This window comes from Coregonus lavaretus, assembly GCF_964263955.1.
Source record: "Coregonus lavaretus genome assembly, chromosome: 24".
Lineage (NCBI taxonomy): Eukaryota > Metazoa > Chordata > Actinopteri > Salmoniformes > Salmonidae > Coregonus > Coregonus lavaretus.
In genome coordinates, this window is record NC_140011.1 from 45,248,840 (window position 1) to 45,269,720 (window position 20,881).

General features: G+C 37.7%; 1 protein-coding gene across 1 annotated transcript in view; it reads left to right on the forward strand.

Annotated features, from left to right (window-relative positions):
- The window catches only part of LOC311099907 (cysteine and histidine-rich domain-containing protein 1-like), a gene marked incomplete at its 3' end in the record, with an annotated part of 109,699 nt that overhangs the window by 12,038 nt on the left and 76,780 nt on the right, over window positions 1-20,881 (forward strand). Inside the window, exons 4-8 of the mRNA XM_084140625.1 lie at window positions 363-523; window positions 757-860; window positions 15,716-15,845; window positions 17,631-17,736; window positions 18,467-18,586. Coding sequence (XP_083996751.1) covers window positions 363-523; window positions 757-860; window positions 15,716-15,845; window positions 17,631-17,736; window positions 18,467-18,586 — 621 coding nt within the window. The remainder of the gene's footprint in view (window positions 1-362; window positions 524-756; window positions 861-15,715; window positions 15,846-17,630; window positions 17,737-18,466; window positions 18,587-20,881) is intronic.

A 20,881-nucleotide genomic window follows, 5' to 3' on the forward strand; every position in this document is an offset into this window, starting at 1 on the left:
GGAGGCTGTGTGCTAAGCCAGCCCAGTCACAGGCAGGTTCAGGGAGGCTGTGTGCTAAGCCAGCCCAGTCACAGGCAGGTTCAGGGAGGCTGTGTGCTAAGCCAGCCCAGTCACAGGCAGGTTCAGGGAGGCTGTGTGCTAAGCCAGCCCAGTCACAGGCAGGTTCAGGGAGGCTGTGTGCTAAGCCAGCCCAGTCACAGGCAGGTTCAGGGAGGCTGTGTGCTAAGCCAGCCCAGTCACAGGCAGGTTCAGGGAGGCTGTGTGCTAAGCCAGCCCAGTCACAGGCAGGTTCAGGGAGGCTGTGTGCTAAGCCACGTCACAGGGTTTTAGGGCTAGGTAGTAACTGTACTGTGTGTGTGCAGGGCTGCACCAAAGGTCCCCACAACCAGGAGAAGCCTTCTGAGCCAGTGAAACCAGACGTGACGTCGTCAGTGGAGAAGGGGAGAGCTGATGACCTCAAACCAAAGTTCAGCGAGTTCATCATCTCTGCTCCCAAACCCCTGGAGTCCATATGCAGGCCCAGGTAGGTTCAGAGGTCAGGGGTTAGATTTCAACCATCTCTGCTCCCAAACCCCTGGAGTCCATACGCAGACCCAGGTAGGTCTGAGGTCAGGCTCTTCAAACTCCTCCTGGTATTTTATTTTGCGTGACATCGGTGACAGTCCTTGTGTAGACACATTGCTTCTCTTAAGTTTTTATTGTTGATGTTTGTTGTTATTGTTTGTTGATGTTTATGCTGTTGGTTGTTGTTTCCAGTCCAGATGAGCCATTGGTCAGACTGCAGCAGAAGATCTCTCCCTCTCTGAGACAGGCTCTGGAGAAACTGAAGATGTCTGAGGACAATCCTACTGAGAAGAAAAGTACGGACACAACCTCTCCTCTCTTCTCATTTCACCTCCCTCTCATCTTCCTCTCCTCTCCTCCTCAGAGATAACTGAAATCCAAATGGAGAAGGCATTACATTACTTCAGCACAGATAACCTCAGTACAGGACATAACAGTAACTAGTCTTCATTACATCAGGACATAACAGTAACTAGTCTTCATTACATCAGGACATAACAGTAACTAGTCTTCATTACATCAGGACATAACAGTAACCAGTCTTCAGTACATGACATAACAGTAACTAGTCTTCATTACATCAGTACATAACAGTAACTAGTCTTCATTTCATCAGTACATGACAGTAACCAGTCTTCATTACATCAGGACATAACAGTAACTAGTCTTCATTTCATCAGTACATGACATTAACTAGTCTTCATTACATCAGGACATAACAGTAACTAGTCTTCATTACATCAGGACATAACAGTAACCAGTCTTCATTACATCAGGACATAACAGTAACTAGTCTTCATTACATCAGGACATAACAGTAACTAGTCTTCATTACATCAGGACATAACAGTAACTAGTTTTCATTACATCAGGACATAACAGTAACTAGTCTTCATTACATCAGGACATAACAGTAACTAGTCTTCATTACATCAGGACATAACAGTAACTAGTTTTCATTACATCAGGACATAACAGTAACTAGTCTTCATTACATCAGGACATAACAGTAACTAGTCTTCATTACATCAGGACATAACAGTAACTAGTCTTCATTACATCAGGACATAACAGTAACTAGTCTTCATTACATCAGGACATAACAGTAACTAGTCTTCATTACATCAGGACATAACAGTAACCAGTCTTCATTACATCAGGACATAACAGTAACTAGTCTTCATTACATCAGTACAGGACATAACAGTAACTAGTCTTCATTACATCAGTACAGGACATAACAGTAACTAGTCTTCATTACATCAGGACATAACAGTAACTAGTCTTCATTACATCAGGACATAACAGTAACTAGTCTTCATTACATCAGGACATAACAGTAACTAGTCTTCATTACATCAGTACAGGACATAACAGTAACTAGTCTTCATTACATCAGGACATAACAGTAACTAGTCTTCATTACATCAGGACATAACAGTAACTAGTCTTCATTACATCAGGACATAACAGTAACTAGTCTTCATTATATCAGGACATAACAGTAACTAGTCTTCATTGCATCAGTACAGGACATAACAGTAACTAGTCTTCATTACATCAGGACATAACAGTAACCAGTCTTCATTACATCAGAACATAACAGTAACTAGTCTTCATTACATCAGTACAGGACATAACAGTAACTAGTCTTCATTACATCAGGACATAACAGTAACTAGTCTTCATTACCTCAGGACATAACAGTAACTAGTCTTCATTACATCAGTACAGGACATAACAGTAACTAGTTTTCATTACATCAGGACATAACAGTAACTAGTCTTCATTACATCAGGACATAACAGTAACTAGTCTTCATTACATCAGAAAATAACAGTAACCAGTCTTCATTTCATCAGTACATGACATTAACTAGTCTTCATTACATCAGGACTTAGCAGTAACTAGTCTTCATTACATCAGAACGTAACAGTAACTAGTCTTCATTACATCAGTACATAACAGTAACCAGTCTTCATTACATCAGTACATAACAGTAACTAGTCTTCATTACATCAGGACATAACAGTAACTAGTCTTCATTACATCAGGACATAACAGTAACTAGTCTTCATTACATCAGGACATAACAGTAACTAGTCTTCATTACATCAGAACATAACAGTAACTAGTCTTCATTACATCAGTACAGGACATAACAGTAACTAGTCTTCATTACATCAGGACATAACAGTAACTAGTCTTCATTACCTCAGAACATAACAGTAACTAGTCTTCATTACATCAGAACATAACAGTAACTAGTCTTCATTACATCAGTACAGGACATAACAGTAACTAGTCTTCATTACATCAGTACAGGACATAACAGTAACTAGTCTTCATTACATCAGGACATAACAGTAACTAGTCTTCATTACATCAGGACATAACAGTAACTAGTCTTCATTACATCAGGACATAACAGTAACTAGTCTTCATTACATCAGTACAGGACATAACAGTAACTAGTCTTCATTACATCAGGACATAACAGTAACTAGTCTTCATTACATCAGGACATAACAGTAACTAGTCTTCATTACATCAGGACATAACAGTAACTAGTCTTCATTATATCAGGACATAACAGTAACTAGTCTTCATTACATCAGTACAGGACATAACAGTAACTAGTCTTCATTACATCAGGACATAACAGTAACCAGTCTTCATTACATCAGAACATAACAGTAACTAGTCTTCATTACATCAGTACAGGACATAACAGTAACTAGTCTTCATTACATCAGGACATAACAGTAACTAGTCTTCATTACCTCAGGACATAACAGTAACTAGTCTTCATTACATCAGTACAGGACATAACAGTAACTAGTTTTCATTACATCAGGACATAACAGTAACTAGTCTTCATTACATCAGGACATAACAGTAACTAGTCTTCATTACATCAGAAAATAACAGTAACCAGTCTTCATTTCATCAGTACATGACATTAACTAGTCTTCATTACATCAGGACTTAGCAGTAACTAGTCTTCATTACATCAGAACGTAACAGTAACTAGTCTTCATTACATCAGTACATAACAGTAACCAGTCTTCATTACATCAGTACATAACAGTAACTAGTCTTCATTACATCAGGACATAACAGTAACTAGTCTTCATTACATCAGGACATAACAGTAACTAGTCTTCATTACATCAGGACATAACAGTAACTAGTCTTCATTACATCAGAACATAACAGTAACTAGTCTTCATTACATCAGTACAGGACATAACAGTAACTAGTCTTCATTACATCAGGACATAACAGTAACTAGTCTTCATTACCTCAGAACATAACAGTAACTAGTCTTCATTACATCAGAACATAACAGTAACTAGTCTTCATTACATCAGTACAGGACATAACAGTAACTAGTCTTCATTACATCAGGACATAACAGTAACTAGTCTTCATTACATCAGGACATAACAGTAACCAGTCTTCATTACATCAGGACATAACAGTAACCAGTCTTCATTACATCAGGACATAACAGTAACTAGTCTTCATTACATCAGGACATAACAGTAACTAGTCTTCATTACATCAGAACATAACAGTAAGTAGTCTTCATTACATCAGTACAGGACATAACAGTAACTAGTCTTCATTACATCAGTACAGGACATAACAGTAACTAGTCTTCATTACATCAGTACAGGACATAACAGTAACTAGTCTTCATTACATCAGGACATAACAGTAACTAGTCTTCATTATATCAGGACATAACAGTAACTAGTCTTCATTGCATCAGTACAGGACTTAGCAGTAACTAGTCTTCATTACATCAGAACGTAACAGTAACTAGTCTTCATTACATCAGTACATAACAGTAACCAGTCTTCATTACATCAGTACATAACAGTAACTAGTCTTCATTACATCAGGACATAACAGTAACTAGTCTTCATTACATCAGGACATAACAGTAACTAGTCTTCATTACATCAGGACATAACAGTAACTAGTCTTCATTACATCAGGACATAACAGTAACTAGTCTTCATTACATCAGGACATAACAGTAACTAGTCTTCATTACATCAGAACATAACAGTAACTAGTCTTCATTACATCAGTACAGGACATTACAGTAACTAGTCTTCATTACATCAGGACATAACAGTAACTAGTCTTCATTACATCAGTACAGGACATAACAGTAACTAGTCTTCATTACATCAGGACATAACAGTAACTAGTCTTCATTACATCAGAACATAACAGTAACTAGTCTTCATTACATCAGAACATAACAGTAACTAGTCTTCATTAAATCAGGACATAACAGTAACCAGTCTTCATTACATCAGGACATAACAGTAACCAGTCTTCATTACATCAGGACATAACAGTAACCAGTCTTCATTACATCAGGACATAACAGTAACTAGTCTTCATTACATCAGGACATAACAGTAACTAGTCTTCATTACATCAGGACATAACAGTAACTAGTCTTCATTACATCAGAACATAACAGTAACTAGTCTTCATTACATCAGGACATAACAGTAACTAGTCTTCATTACATCAGGACAGGACATAACAGTAACCAGTCTTCATTACATCAGGACATAACAGTAACTAGTCTTCATTACATCAGAACATAACAGTAACTAGTCTTCATTACATCAGTACAGGACATAACAGTAACCAGTCTTCATTACATCAGGACATAACAGTAACTAGTCTTCATTACATCAGGACATAACAGTAACTAGTCTTCATTGCATCAGTACAGGACATGACAGTAACCAGTCTTCATTACATCAGTACATAACAGTAACTAGTCTTCATTACATCAGGACATAACAGTAACTAGTCTTCATTACATCAGGACATAACAGTAACTAGTCTTCATTACATCAGTACAGGACATAACAGTAACTATTCTTCATTGCATCAGTACAGGACATAACAGTAACTAGTCTTCATTACATCAGGACATAACAGTAACTAGTCTTCATTACATCAGTACAGGACATAACAGTAACTAGTCTTCATTACATCAGTACAGGACATGACAGTAACCAGTCTTCATTACATCAGGACATAACAGTAACTAGTCTTCATTACATCAGGACATAACAGTAACCAGTCTTCATTACATCAGGACATAACAGTAACTAGTCTTCATTACATCAGGACATAACAGTAACTAGTCTTCATTACATCAGGACATAACAGTAACTAGTTTTCATTACATCAGGACATAACAGTAACTAGTCTTCATTACATCAGGACATAACAGTAACTAGTCTTCATTACATCAGGACATAACAGTAACTAGTTTTCATTACATCAGGACATAACAGTAACTAGTCTTCATTACATCAGGACATAACAGTAACTAGTCTTCATTACATCAGGACATAACAGTAACTAGTCTTCATTACATCAGGACATAACAGTAACCAGTCTTCATTACATCAGGACATAACAGTAACTAGTCTTCATTACATCAGTACAGGACATAACAGTAACTAGTCTTCATTACATCAGTACAGGACATAACAGTAACTAGTCTTCATTACATCAGGACATAACAGTAACTAGTCTTCATTACATCAGGACATAACAGTAACTAGTCTTCATTACATCAGGACATAACAGTAACTAGTCTTCATTACATCAGGACAGGACATAACAGTAACTAGTCTTCATTACATCAGGACATAACAGTAACTAGTCTTCATTACATCAGGACATAACAGTAACTAGTCTTCATTACATCAGGACATAACAGTAACTAGTCTTCATTATATCAGGACATAACAGTAACTAGTCTTCATTGCATCAGTACAGGACATAACAGTAACTAGTCTTCATTACATCAGGACATAACAGTAACCAGTCTTCATTACATCAGAACATAACAGTAACTAGTCTTCATTACATCAGTACAGGACATAACAGTAACTAGTCTTCATTACATCAGGACATAACAGTAACTAGTCTTCATTACCTCAGGACATAACAGTAACTAGTCTTCATTACATCAGTCCAGGACATAACAGTAACTAGTTTTCATTACATCAGGACATAACAGTAACTAGTCTTCATTACATCAGGACATAACAGTAACTAGTCTTCATTACATCAGAAAATAACAGTAACCAGTCTTCATTTCATCAGTACATGACATTAACTAGTCTTCATTACATCAGGACTTAGCAGTAACTAGTCTTCATTACATCAGAACGTAACAGTAACTAGTCTTCATTACATCAGTACATAACAGTAACCAGTCTTCATTACATCAGGACATAACAGTAACTAGTCTTCATTACATCAGGACATAACAGTAACTAGTCTTCATTACATCAGAACATAACAGTAACTAGTCTTCATTACATCAGTACAGGACATAACAGTAACTAGTCTTCATTACATCAGGACATAACAGTAACTAGTCTTCATTACCTCAGAACATAACAGTAACTAGTCTTCATTACATCAGAACATAACAGTAACTAGTCTTCATTACATCAGTACAGGACATAACAGTAACTAGTCTTCATTACATCAGGACATAACAGTAACTAGTCTTCATTACATCAGTACAGGACATAACAGTAACTAGTCTTCATTACATCAGGACATAACAGTAACTAGTCTTCATTACATCAGGACATAACAGTAACCAGTCTTCATTACATCAGGACATAACAGTAACCAGTCTTCATTACATCAGGACATAACAGTAACTAGTCTTCATTACATCAGGACATAACAGTAACTAGTCTTCATTACATCAGAACATAACAGTAAGTAGTCTTCATTACATCAGTACAGGACATAACAGTAACTAGTCTTCATTACATCAGTACAGGACATAACAGTAACTAGTCTTCATTACATCAGTACAGGACATAACAGTAACTAGTCTTCATTACATCAGGACATAACAGTAACTAGTCTTCATTATATCAGGACATAACAGTAACTAGTCTTCATTGCATCAGTACAGGACATAACAGTAACTAGTCTTCATTTCATCAGTACATGACATTAACTAGTCTTCATTACATCAGGACTTAGCAGTAACTAGTCTTCATTACATCAGAACGTAACAGTAACTAGTCTTCATTACATCAGTACATAACAGTAACCAGTCTTCATTACATCAGTACATAACAGTAACTAGTCTTCATTACATCAGGACATAACAGTAACTAGTCTTCATTACATCAGGACATAACAGTAACTAGTCTTCATTACATCAGGACATAACAGTAACTAGTCTTCATTACATCAGGACATAACAGTAACTAGTCTTCATTACATCAGGACATAACAGTAACTAGTCTTCATTACATCAGAACATAACAGTAACTAGTCTTCATTACATCAGTACAGGACATTACAGTAACTAGTCTTCATTACATCAGGACATAACAGTAACTAGTCTTCATTACATCAGTACAGGACATAACAGTAACTAGTCTTCATTACATCAGGACATAACAGTAACTAGTCTTCATTACATCAGAACATAACAGTAACTAGTCTTCATTACATCAGAACATAACAGTAACTAGTCTTCATTACATCAGGACATAACAGTAACCAGTCTTCATTACATCAGGACATAACAGTAACCAGTCTTCATTACATCAGGACATAACAGTAACCAGTCTTCATTACATCAGGACATAACAGTAACTAGTCTTCATTACATCAGGACATAACAGTAACTAGTCTTCATTACATCAGGACATAACAGTAACTAGTCTTCATTACATCAGGACATAACAGTAACTAGTCTTCATTACATCAGGACATAACAGTAACTAGTCTTCATTACATCAGAACATAACAGTAACTAGTCTTCATTACATCAGGACATAACAGTAACTAGTCTTCATTACATCAGGACATAACAGTAACTAGTCTTCATTACATCAGGACATAACAGTAACTAGTCTTCATTACATCAGGACATAACAGTAACTAGTCTTCATTACATCAGGACATAACAGTAACTAGTCTTCATTACATCAGAACATAACAGTAACTAGTCTTCATTACATCAGGACATAACAGTAACTAGTCTTCATTACATCAGGACATAACAGTAACTAGTCTTCATTACATCAGGACATAACAGTAACTAGTCTTCATTACATCAGGACATAACAGTAACTAGTCTTCATTACATCAGGACATAACAGTAACTAGTCTTCATTACATCAGAACATAACAGTAACTAGTCTTCATTACATCAGGACATAACAGTAACTAGTCTTCATTACATCAGGACAGGACATAACAGTAACCAGTCTTCATTACATCAGGACATAACAGTAACTAGTCTTCATTACATCAGAACATAACAGTAACTAGTCTTCATTACATCAGGACATAACAGTAACTAGTCTTCATTACATCAGGACATAACAGTAACTAGTCTTCATTACATCAGTACAGGACATAACAGTAACTAGTCTTCATTACATCAGGACATAACAGTAACTAGTCTTCATTACATCAGGACATAACAGTAACCAGTCTTCATTACATCAGGACATAACAGTAACCAGTCTTCATTACATCAGGACATAACAGTAACTAGTCTTCATTACATCAGGACATAACAGTAACTAGTCTTCATTACATCAGAACATAACAGTAAGTAGTCTTCATTACATCAGTACAGGACATAACAGTAACTAGTCTTCATTACATCAGTACAGGACATAACAGTAACTAGTCTTCATTACATCAGTACAGGACATAACAGTAACTAGTCTTCATTACATCAGGACATAACAGTAACTAGTCTTCATTATATCAGGACATAACAGTAACTAGTCTTCATTACATCAGTACAGGACATAACAGTAACTAGTCTTCATTACATCAGGACATAACAGTAACTAGTCTTCATTACATCAGGACATAACAGTAACCAGTCTTCATTACATCAGGACATAACAGTAACCAGTCTTCATTACATCAGGACATAACAGTAACTAGTCTTCATTACATCAGGACATAACAGTAACTAGTCTTCATTACATCAGAACATAACAGTAAGTAGTCTTCATTACATCAGTACAGGACATAACAGTAACTAGTCTTCATTACATCAGTACAGGACATAACAGTAACTAGTCTTCATTACATCAGTACAGGACATAACAGTAACTAGTCTTCATTACATCAGGACATAACAGTAACTAGTCTTCATTATATCAGGACATAACAGTAACTAGTCTTCATTGCATCAGTACAGGACATAACAGTAACTAGTCTTCATTTCATCAGTACATGACATTAACTAGTCTTCATTACATCAGGACTTAGCAGTAACTAGTCTTCATTACATCAGAACGTAACAGTAACTAGTCTTCATTACATCAGTACATAACAGTAACCAGTCTTCATTACATCAGTACATAACAGTAACTAGTCTTCATTACATCAGGACATAACAGTAACTAGTCTTCATTACATCAGGACATAACAGTAACTAGTCTTCATTACATCAGGACATAACAGTAACTAGTCTTCATTACATCAGGACATAACAGTAACTAGTCTTCATTACATCAGGACATAACAGTAACTAGTCTTCATTACATCAGAACATAACAGTAACTAGTCTTCATTACATCAGTACAGGACATTACAGTAACTAGTCTTCATTACATCAGGACATAACAGTAACTAGTCTTCATTACATCAGTACAGGACATAACAGTAACTAGTCTTCATTACATCAGGACATAACAGTAACTAGTCTTCATTACATCAGAACATAACAGTAACTAGTCTTCATTACATCAGAACATAACAGTAACTAGTCTTCATTACATCAGGACATAACAGTAACCAGTCTTCATTACATCAGGACATAACAGTAACTAGTCTTCATTACATCAGAACATAACAGTAACTAGTCTTCATTACATCAGAACATAACAGTAACTAGTCTTCATTACATCAGGACATAACAGTAACCAGTCTTCATTACATCAGGACATAACAGTAACTAGTCTTCATTACATCAGAACATAACAGTAACCAGTCTTCATTACATCAGGACATAACAGTAACCAGTCTTCATTACATCAGGACATAACAGTAACTAGTCTTCATTACATCAGGACATAACAGTAACTAGTCTTCATTACATCAGGACATAACAGTAACTAGTCTTCATTACATCAGGACATAACAGTAACTAGTCTTCATTACATCAGGACATAACAGTAACTAGTCTTCATTACATCAGAACATAACAGTAACTAGTCTTCATTACATCAGGACATAACAGTAACTAGTCTTCATTACATCAGGACATAACAGTAACTAGTCTTCATTACATCAGGACATAACAGTAACTAGTCTTCATTACATCAGGACATAACAGTAACTAGTCTTCATTACATCAGGACATAACAGTAACTAGTCTTCATTACATCAGAACATAACAGTAACTAGTCTTCATTACATCAGGACATAACAGTAACTAGTCTTCATTACATCAGGACATAACAGTAACTAGTCTTCATTACATCAGGACATAACAGTAACTAGTCTTCATTACATCAGGACATAACAGTAACTAGTCTTCATTACATCAGGACATAACAGTAACTAGTCTTCATTACATCAGAACATAACAGTAACTAGTCTTCATTACATCAGGACATAACAGTAACTAGTCTTCATTACATCAGGACAGGACATAACAGTAACCAGTCTTCATTACATCAGGACATAACAGTAACTAGTCTTCATTACATCAGAACATAACAGTAACTAGTCTTCATTACATCAGGACATAACAGTAACTAGTCTTCATTACATCAGGACATAACAGTAACTAGTCTTCATTACATCAGTACAGGACATAACAGTAACTAGTCTTCATTACATCAGGACATAACAGTAACTAGTCTTCATTACATCAGGACATAACAGTAACTAGTCTTCATTACATCAGGACATAACAGTAACTAGTCTTCATTATATCAGGACATAACAGTAACTAGTCTTCATTGCATCAGTACAGGACATAACAGTAACTAGTCTTCATTACATCAGGACATAACAGTAACCAGTCTTCATTACATCAGAACATAACAGTAACTAGTCTTCATTACATCAGTACAGGACATAACAGTAACTAGTCTTCATTACATCAGGACATAACAGTAACTAGTCTTCATTACCTCAGGACATAACAGTAACTAGTCTTCATTACATCAGTACAGGACATAACAGTAACTAGTTTTCATTACATCAGGACATAACAGTAACTAGTCTTCATTACATCAGGACATAACAGTAACTAGTCTTCATTACATCAGAAAATAACAGTAACCAGTCTTCATTTCATCAGTACATGACATTAACTAGTCTTCATTACATCAGGACTTAGCAGTAACTAGTCTTCATTACATCAGAACGTAACAGTAACTAGTCTTCATTACATCAGTACATAACAGTAACCAGTCTTCATTACATCAGTACATAACAGTAACTAGTCTTCATTACATCAGGACATAACAGTAACTAGTCTTCATTACATCAGGACATAACAGTAACTAGTCTTCATTACATCAGGACATAACAGTAACTAGTCTTCATTACATCAGAACATAACAGTAACTAGTCTTCATTACATCAGTACAGGACATAACAGTAACTAGTCTTCATTACATCAGGACATAACAGTAACTAGTCTTCATTACCTCAGAACATAACAGTAACTAGTCTTCATTACATCAGAACATAACAGTAACTAGTCTTCATTACATCAGTACAGGACATAACAGTAACTAGTCTTCATTACATCAGGACATAACAGTAACTAGTCTTCATTACATCAGGACATAACAGTAACCAGTCTTCATTACATCAGGACATAACAGTAACCAGTCTTCATTACATCAGGACATAACAGTAACTAGTCTTCATTACATCAGGACATAACAGTAACTAGTCTTCATTACATCAGAACATAACAGTAAGTAGTCTTCATTACATCAGTACAGGACATAACAGTAACTAGTCTTCATTACATCAGTACAGGACATAACAGTAACTAGTCTTCATTACATCAGTACAGGACATAACAGTAACTAGTCTTCATTACATCAGGACATAACAGTAACTAGTCTTCATTATATCAGGACATAACAGTAACTAGTCTTCATTGCATCAGTACAGGACATAACAGTAACTAGTCTTCATTTCATCAGTACATGACATTAACTAGTCTTCATTACATCAGGACTTAGCAGTAACTAGTCTTCATTACATCAGAACGTAACAGTAACTAGTCTTCATTACATCAGTACATAACAGTAACCAGTCTTCATTACATCAGTACATAACAGTAACTAGTCTTCATTACATCAGGACATAACAGTAACTAGTCTTCATTACATCAGGACATAACAGTAACTAGTCTTCATTACATCAGGACATAACAGTAACTAGTCTTCATTACATCAGGACATAACAGTAACTAGTCTTCATTACATCAGGACATAACAGTAACTAGTCTTCATTACATCAGAACATAACAGTAACTAGTCTTCATTACATCAGTACAGGACATTACAGTAACTAGTCTTCATTACATCAGGACATAACAGTAACTAGTCTTCATTACATCAGTACAGGACATAACAGTAACTAGTCTTCATTACATCAGGACATTACAGTAACTAGTCTTCATTACATCAGGACATAACAGTAACTAGTCTTCATTACATCAGTACAGGACATAACAGTAACCAGTCTTCATTACATCAGGACATAACAGTAACCAGTCTTCATTACATCAGGACATAACAGTAACTAGTCTTCATTACATCAGGACATAACAGTAACTAGTCTTCATTACATCAGGACATAACAGTAACTAGTCTTCATTACATCAGAACATAACAGTAACTAGTCTTCATTACATCAGGACATAACAGTAACTAGTCTTCATTACATCAGGACATAACAGTAACTAGTCTTCATTACATCAGAACATAACAGTAACTAGTCTTCATTACATCAGGACATAACAGTAACTAGTCTTCATTACATCAGGACATAACAGTAACCAGTCTTCATTACATCAGGACATAACAGTAACTAGTCTTCATTACATCAGAACATAACAGTAACTAGTCTTCATTACATCAGTACAGGACATAACAGTAACCAGTCTTCATTACATCAGGACATAACAGTAACTAGTCTTCATTACATCAGGACATAACAGTAACTAGTCTTCATTGCATCAGTACAGGACATGACAGTAACCAGTCTTCATTACATCAGTACATAACAGTAACTAGTCTTCATTACATCAGGACATAACAGTAACTAGTCTTCATTACATCAGGACATAACAGTAACTAGTCTTCATTACATCAGTACAGGACATAACAGTAACTAGTCTTCATTACATCAGTACAGGACATGACAGTAACCAGTCTTCATTACATCAGGACATAACAGTAACTAGTCTTCATTACATCAGGACATAACAGTAACTAGTCTTCATTACATCAGGACATAACAGTAACTAGTCTTCATTACATCAGGACATAACAGTAACTAGTCTTCATTACATCAGGACATAACAGTAACTAGTCTTCATTACATCAGGACATAACAGTAACCAGTCTTCATTACATCAGGACATAACAGTAACTAGTCTTCATTACATCAGTACATAACAGTAACTAGTCTTCATTACATCAGGACATAACAGTAACTAGTCTTCATTACATCAGAACATAACAGTAACTAGGCTTCATTACATCAGTACAGGACATAACAGTAACTAGGCTTCATTACATCAGTACAGGACATAACAGTAACTAGTCTTCATTACATCAGGACATAACAGCAACTAGTCTTCATTACATCAGGACATAACAGTAACTAGTCTTCATTACATCAGTACAGGACATAACAGTAACTAGTCTTCATTACATCAGTACAGGACATAACAGTAACTAGTCTTCATTACATCAGGACATAACAGTAACTAGTCTTCATTACCTCAGTACAGGACATAACAGTAACTAGTCTTCATTACATCAGGACTTAGCAGTAACTAGTCTTCATTATATCAGGACATAACAGTAACTAGTCTTCATTGCATCAGTACAGGACATAACAGTAACTAGTCTTCATTTCATCTGTACATGACATTAACTAGTCTTCATTACATCAGGACATAACAGTAACTAGTCTTCATTACATCAGGACTTAGCAGTAACTAGTCTTCATTACATCAGAACGTAACAGTAACTAGTCTTCATTACATCAGTACATAACAGTAACCAGTCTTCATTACATCAGTACATAACAGTAACTAGTCTTCATTACATCAGGACATAACAGTAACTAGTCTTCATTATATCAGGACATAACAGTAACTAGTCTTCATTGCATCAGTACAGGACATAACAGTAACTAGTCTTCATTTCATCAGTACATGACATTAACTAGTCTTCATTACATCAGGACTTAGCAGTAACTAGTCTTCATTACATCAGAACGTAACAGTAACTAGTCTTCATTACATCAGTACATAACAGTAACCAGTCTTCATTACATCAGGACATAACAGTAACTAGTCTTCATTACATCAGGACATAACAGTAACTAGTCTTCATTACATCAGGACATAACAGTAACTAGTCTTCATTACATCAGGACATAACAGTAACTAGTCTTCATTACATCAGGACATAACAGTAACTAGTCTTCATTACATCAGGACATAACAGTAACTAGTCTTCATTGCATCAGTACATAACAGTAATCAGTCTTCATTACATCAGTACATAACAGTAACTAGTCTTCATTGCATCAGTACAGGGCATAACAGTAACTAGTCTTCATTACATCAGGACATAACAGTAACTAGTCTTCATTGCATCAGTACATAACAGTAACCAGTCTTCATTACATCAGTACATAACAGTAACTAGTCTTCATTGCATCAGTACAGGACATAACAGTAACTAGTCTTCATTACATCAGGACATAACAGTAACCAGTCTTCATTACATCAGTACATAACAGTAACTAGTCTTCATTGCATCAGTACAGGGCATAACAGTAACTAGTCTTCCCTGTGTCTGTTCTCCAGAGGAGGATGATGGTGAGGTTAAGGTAGGGACGCTGTGTAAGAATGGAGGCTGTGCCCGGAGCTTTGAGGGCCCTGCCAGCAATGACCAACTGTGTCTTTTCCACGCTGGAGTACCCATCTTCCATGAAGGGTACGTCAACCACACACACAACACAGGTTGCATCATCTTCTGTCTGCGGCTGTAACACCACACACTTCACACTCAATATCTGTTTGCTGAGTATTAAGTGGAGACATTTGACATGGTCCCCAAATGGAACGTGAAACAAAAAAACAACAACGTGCAGTTAAATGATCAACTGGTTACTGTGTTTGCTAGCTAATGACTACCTGTGCTTAATAGCTAATGACTAGCTGTGCTTACTAGCTAATGACTAGCTGTGCGTACTAGCTAATGATTAGCTGTGCTTACTAGCTAATGACTACCTGTGCTTACTAGCTAATGATTAGCTGTGTTTACTAGCTAATGACTAGCTAATGACTCACTGCTTGCTAGCTAATGACTGCTAATGACTAGATAATGACTAGCTGTGCTTGCTAGCTAATGACTAGCTAATGTCTAGCTGTGCTTGCTAGCTAATGATTAGCTGTGATTGCTAGCTAATGACTAGCTGTGCTTACTAGCTAATGACTAGCTGTGCTTACTAGCTAATGAATAGCTGTACACTCTAGCTAATGATTAGCTGTGCTTACTAGCTAATGACTAGCTGTGCTTACTAGCTAATGACTAGCTGTGTTTTCTAGCTAATAAAAAGCTGTGCTTGCTAGCTAATGACTAGCTGTGTTTGCTAGCTAATGACTAACTAATGAGTAGCTAATGATGAGCAGTGCTTACTAGCTAATGACTAACTGTGCTTGCTAGCTAATAACTAGCTAATGACTTGCTGTGCTTGCTAGTTAACGACTAGCTGTGCTTATTAGCTAATGACTAGCTAATGACTAGCTCTGCTTGCTAGTTAATGAGTAGCTAATGACTAACTGTGCTTGCTAGCTAATGACCAGCTGTGCTTACTAGCTAATGACTAGCTGTACACTCTAGCTAATGACTAGATAATGACTAGCTGTGCTTGCTAATTAATGATTAGCTGTGCTTGCTAGCTAATGACTAGCTGTGCTTACTAGCTAACGACTAGCTGTGCTTATTAGCTAATGACAAGCTCTGCTTGCTAGTTAATGAGTAGCTAATGACTGTGCTTGCTAGCTAATTACTGACTAATGAGTAGCTAATGATGAGCTGTGCTTACTAGGTAATGACTATCTAATAATATAATATAATATGCCATTTAGCAGACGCTTTTATCCAAAGCGACTTACAGTCATGCGTGCATACATTTTTTTTTGTGTATGGGTGGTCCCGGGGATCGAACCCACTACTTTGGCGTTACAAGCGCCGTGCTCTACCAGCTGAGCTACAGAGGACCACTAGCTGTGCTAATGACTAGCTGTGCTTACTAGCTAAAGACTAGCTGTGCTTGCTAGTTAATGATTAGCTGTGCTTTCTAGCTAATGATTAGCTGTGCATGCTAGTTAATGACTAGCTGTGCTTACTAGCTAATTACTAGCTGTGCTTACTAGCTAGTGACTAGCTGTTCTTACTAGCTAATGACTAGCTGTGCTTACTAGCTAATGACTCTGCAAATCTACAGAGATGTCAATAACATATTCCTGACTGCTTTTTTGGCTTCAGATTTGTTGTTAGTTAATCGTGTGTGTGTGTGTGTGTGTTGTGCTTGATTTGTGTTTGTGTGTGTGTGTGTGTTTTGTGCTTGAATCCGTGTGTGTGTTTCTGGTGTCTCTGTGTTTGTATGTCTCTCTGTGTCTGTGTGTGTGTGTGTGTGTGTGTGTGTGTGTGTGTGTGTGTGTGTGTGTGTGTGTGTGTGTGTGTGTGTGTGTCTGTATGTATGTGTCCTCCCAGTATGAAGTACTGGAGCTGTTGCAAGAAGAAAACGTCAGACTTCAACACGTTCCTCTCACAGGAGGGCTGTAGCCGCGGCAACCACCTCTGGAAGAAGAAAGACACGGTGGGTCGGGGTGTGTGTGTGTGTGTGTGTGTGTGTTCAGAGAGCATGTTAGAGGTTGAGGTCCAATGATCTCTCCTTTCTGTGCCTCGTTCACCACTCCCCAACACATTTAAACCCATTGGATTTATGAAGGCATTGGCTAGAAAGAGTTTCCATATACCAGTCATTTCCTTTTGAAATCCATGAATGGAAGTGAACAAGTGCACACTTTGGTTGAAAAATAGATTATTGGGACACACCCTGAGTGTATATCTCCACCTTCTGGTTTCAGACTGGACAGAGAAATGGAATACAGGGTGTTGGACAACTGACCAACCATGGTTTTACAACCTAGAAGTCACTTCTAGTGTGTCCGTGTGTACGTTGGTGTGTGTGTGTGTGTGTGTGTGTGTGTGTGATTCTGACCCTGTGTGTTTGTGTGTGTGTGTGTGTGTGTGTGTGATTCTGACCCTGTGTGTGTGTGTGTGTGTGTGTGTGTGTGTGTGTGTGTGTGTGTGTGATTCTGACCCTGTGTGTGTGTGTGTGTGTGTGTGTGTGTGTGTGTGTGTTTGTGTGTGTGTGATTCTGACCCTGTGTGTTTGTGTTTGTGTGTGTGTGTGTGTGTGTGTGTGTGTGTGTGATTCTGACCCTGTCTGTGTGTGTGTGTGTGTGTGATTCTGACCCTGTGTGTTTGTGTTTGTGTGTGTGTGTGTGTGTGTGTGTGTGATTCTGACCCTGTGTGTTTGTGTAGGGTAAGACGGTGGTTCCGTGCAGGTTTGACTGGCACCAGACAGGAAGTCAGGTGATCATCTCCATCTACGCCAAGAACTCTCTACCGGACATCAGTTATGTGGAGGGAAACAGCTGCATGGTGAGACACACAGTCTTCTACAACTGACCTTCAAAATCCTATTTTCCCTAACCAAAAACCTAACCCTAAAACTAACCTTTTAACGCCTAAACCCCCTAGAAATATCATTTGACCTTGTGGGGACTAACAAAATGTCTCCAGTTGGTCAAATTTTTGTTAATGTACTGTTCTTGTGGGGACCTTCACAAGTATAGTTAAACAAACACACAGACACACACACACACACACACACACACACACACAGACACACACACAGAGACACAGACACACACACAGACACACACACACACACACACACACACACAGACACACACACACAGACACACACACACAGACACACACACAGACACACACACAGACACACACACACACACACAGACACACACAGACAGACAGACAGACAGACAGACACACACACGCACAGACACACACACGCACAGACACACACACGCACAGACACACACACACACAGACACACACACAGACACACACAGGGTTAGTGGTAGAACTCACAACCAGAAATCTGCTATGTAGATGTGAACAGCTGCACAGTAAGACACACAAACCAAGGGACTAAATTGTGGTGTAGATATTAGGGGGGAAGAACCGTAGACTGGTCCTCCCCAAAAATTATTTGGGGACATTTTAAAACGCATTTCCTGCAATTCTACACAGTTTGACATGACTTATTATGCCATGGAGGGGTATTTTGAGGGTCATTGTCCTGCTGGAATGTGAAACTCCGTCCCAGTCTCAAATCTCTGGAAGACTGAAACAGGTTTCTCTCAAGAATTTCCCTGTATTTAGCGCCATCCATCATTCCTTCAATTCTGACCAGTTTCCCAGTCCCTGCCGATGAAAAACATCCCCACAGCATGATGCTGCCACCACCATGCTTCACTGTGGGGATGGTGTTCTCGGGGTGATGAAAGGTGTTGGGTTTGCGCCAGACATTTTCCTTGATGGCCAAAAAGCTACATTTCAGTCTCATCTGACCAGAGTACCTTGTTCCATATGTTTGGGGAGTCTCCAACATGCCTTTTGGCGAACACCAAACGTGTTTGCTTATTTTTTTCTTTAAGCAATGGCTTTTTTCTGGCCACTCTTCCGTAAAGCCCAGCACTGTGGAGTGTATGGCTTAAAGTGGTCCTATGTACAGATACTCCAATCTCCGCTGTGGAGCTTTGCAGCTCCTTCAGGGTTATCTTTGGTCTCTTTGTTGCCTCTCTGATTAATGCCCTCCTTGCCTGGTCCGTGAGTTTTGGTGGGCGGCCCTCTCTTGGCAGGTTTGTTGTGGTGCCATATTCTCTCCATTTTTTAATAACGGATTTAATGGTGCTCCGTGGGGTGTTCAAAGTTTCTGATATTTTTTTATAACCCATCCCTGATCTGTACTTCTCCACAACTTTGTCCCTGACCTGTTTGGAGAGCTCCTTGGTCTTCATGGTGCCTCTTGCTTGGTGGTGCCCCTTGCTTAGTGGTGTTGCAGACTCTGGGGCCTTTCAGAACAGGTGTATATTTACTGAGATCATGTGACAGATCATGTGACACTTAGATTGCACACCACTAAGCACACTTTATTTAACTCATTATGTGACTTCTACATTTACATTTTAGTCATTTAGCAATGCTCTTATCCAGAGCGACTTACAGTTAGTGAGTGCATACATTTTTCATACTGGCCCCCCGTGGGAAACGAACCCACAACCCTGGCGTTGCAAGCGCCATGCTCTACCAACTGAGCTACACAGGGCCCCACTTCTGAAGGTAAAAGGTTGCACCAGATCTTTATTTAGGGGCTTCATAGCAAAGGGGGTGAATACATTCACGCACCACTTTTCTGTTATATATTTCTTTGAATTTCTTTTTACAAGTTATTTTTTTCATTTCACTTCACTAATTTGGACTATTTTGTGTATGTCCATTACATTAAATCCAAATAAAAATCCATTTAAGTTACAGGTTGTAATGCAACATAATAGGAAATACGCCAAGGGGGATGAATACTTTGGCAAGGCACTGTATGGAGGGGTATATGTAGTGGGATTTTGGGGGCTATACTTTATGGAGAGGTATATTGAGGGCTATTTTGAGGGCAATATGAGGGCTATACTTTATGGAGGGGTATTTTGAGGGCTATACTTTATTGAGGGGTATTTTGAGGGCTATATGGAGGGCTATATGGAGGGTAAATGGAGGGTAAATGGAGGGCTATATGGAGGGTAAATAGAGGGCTATATGGAGGGTAAATGGAGGGCTATATGGAGGGCTATATGGAGGGCTATATGGAGGGTA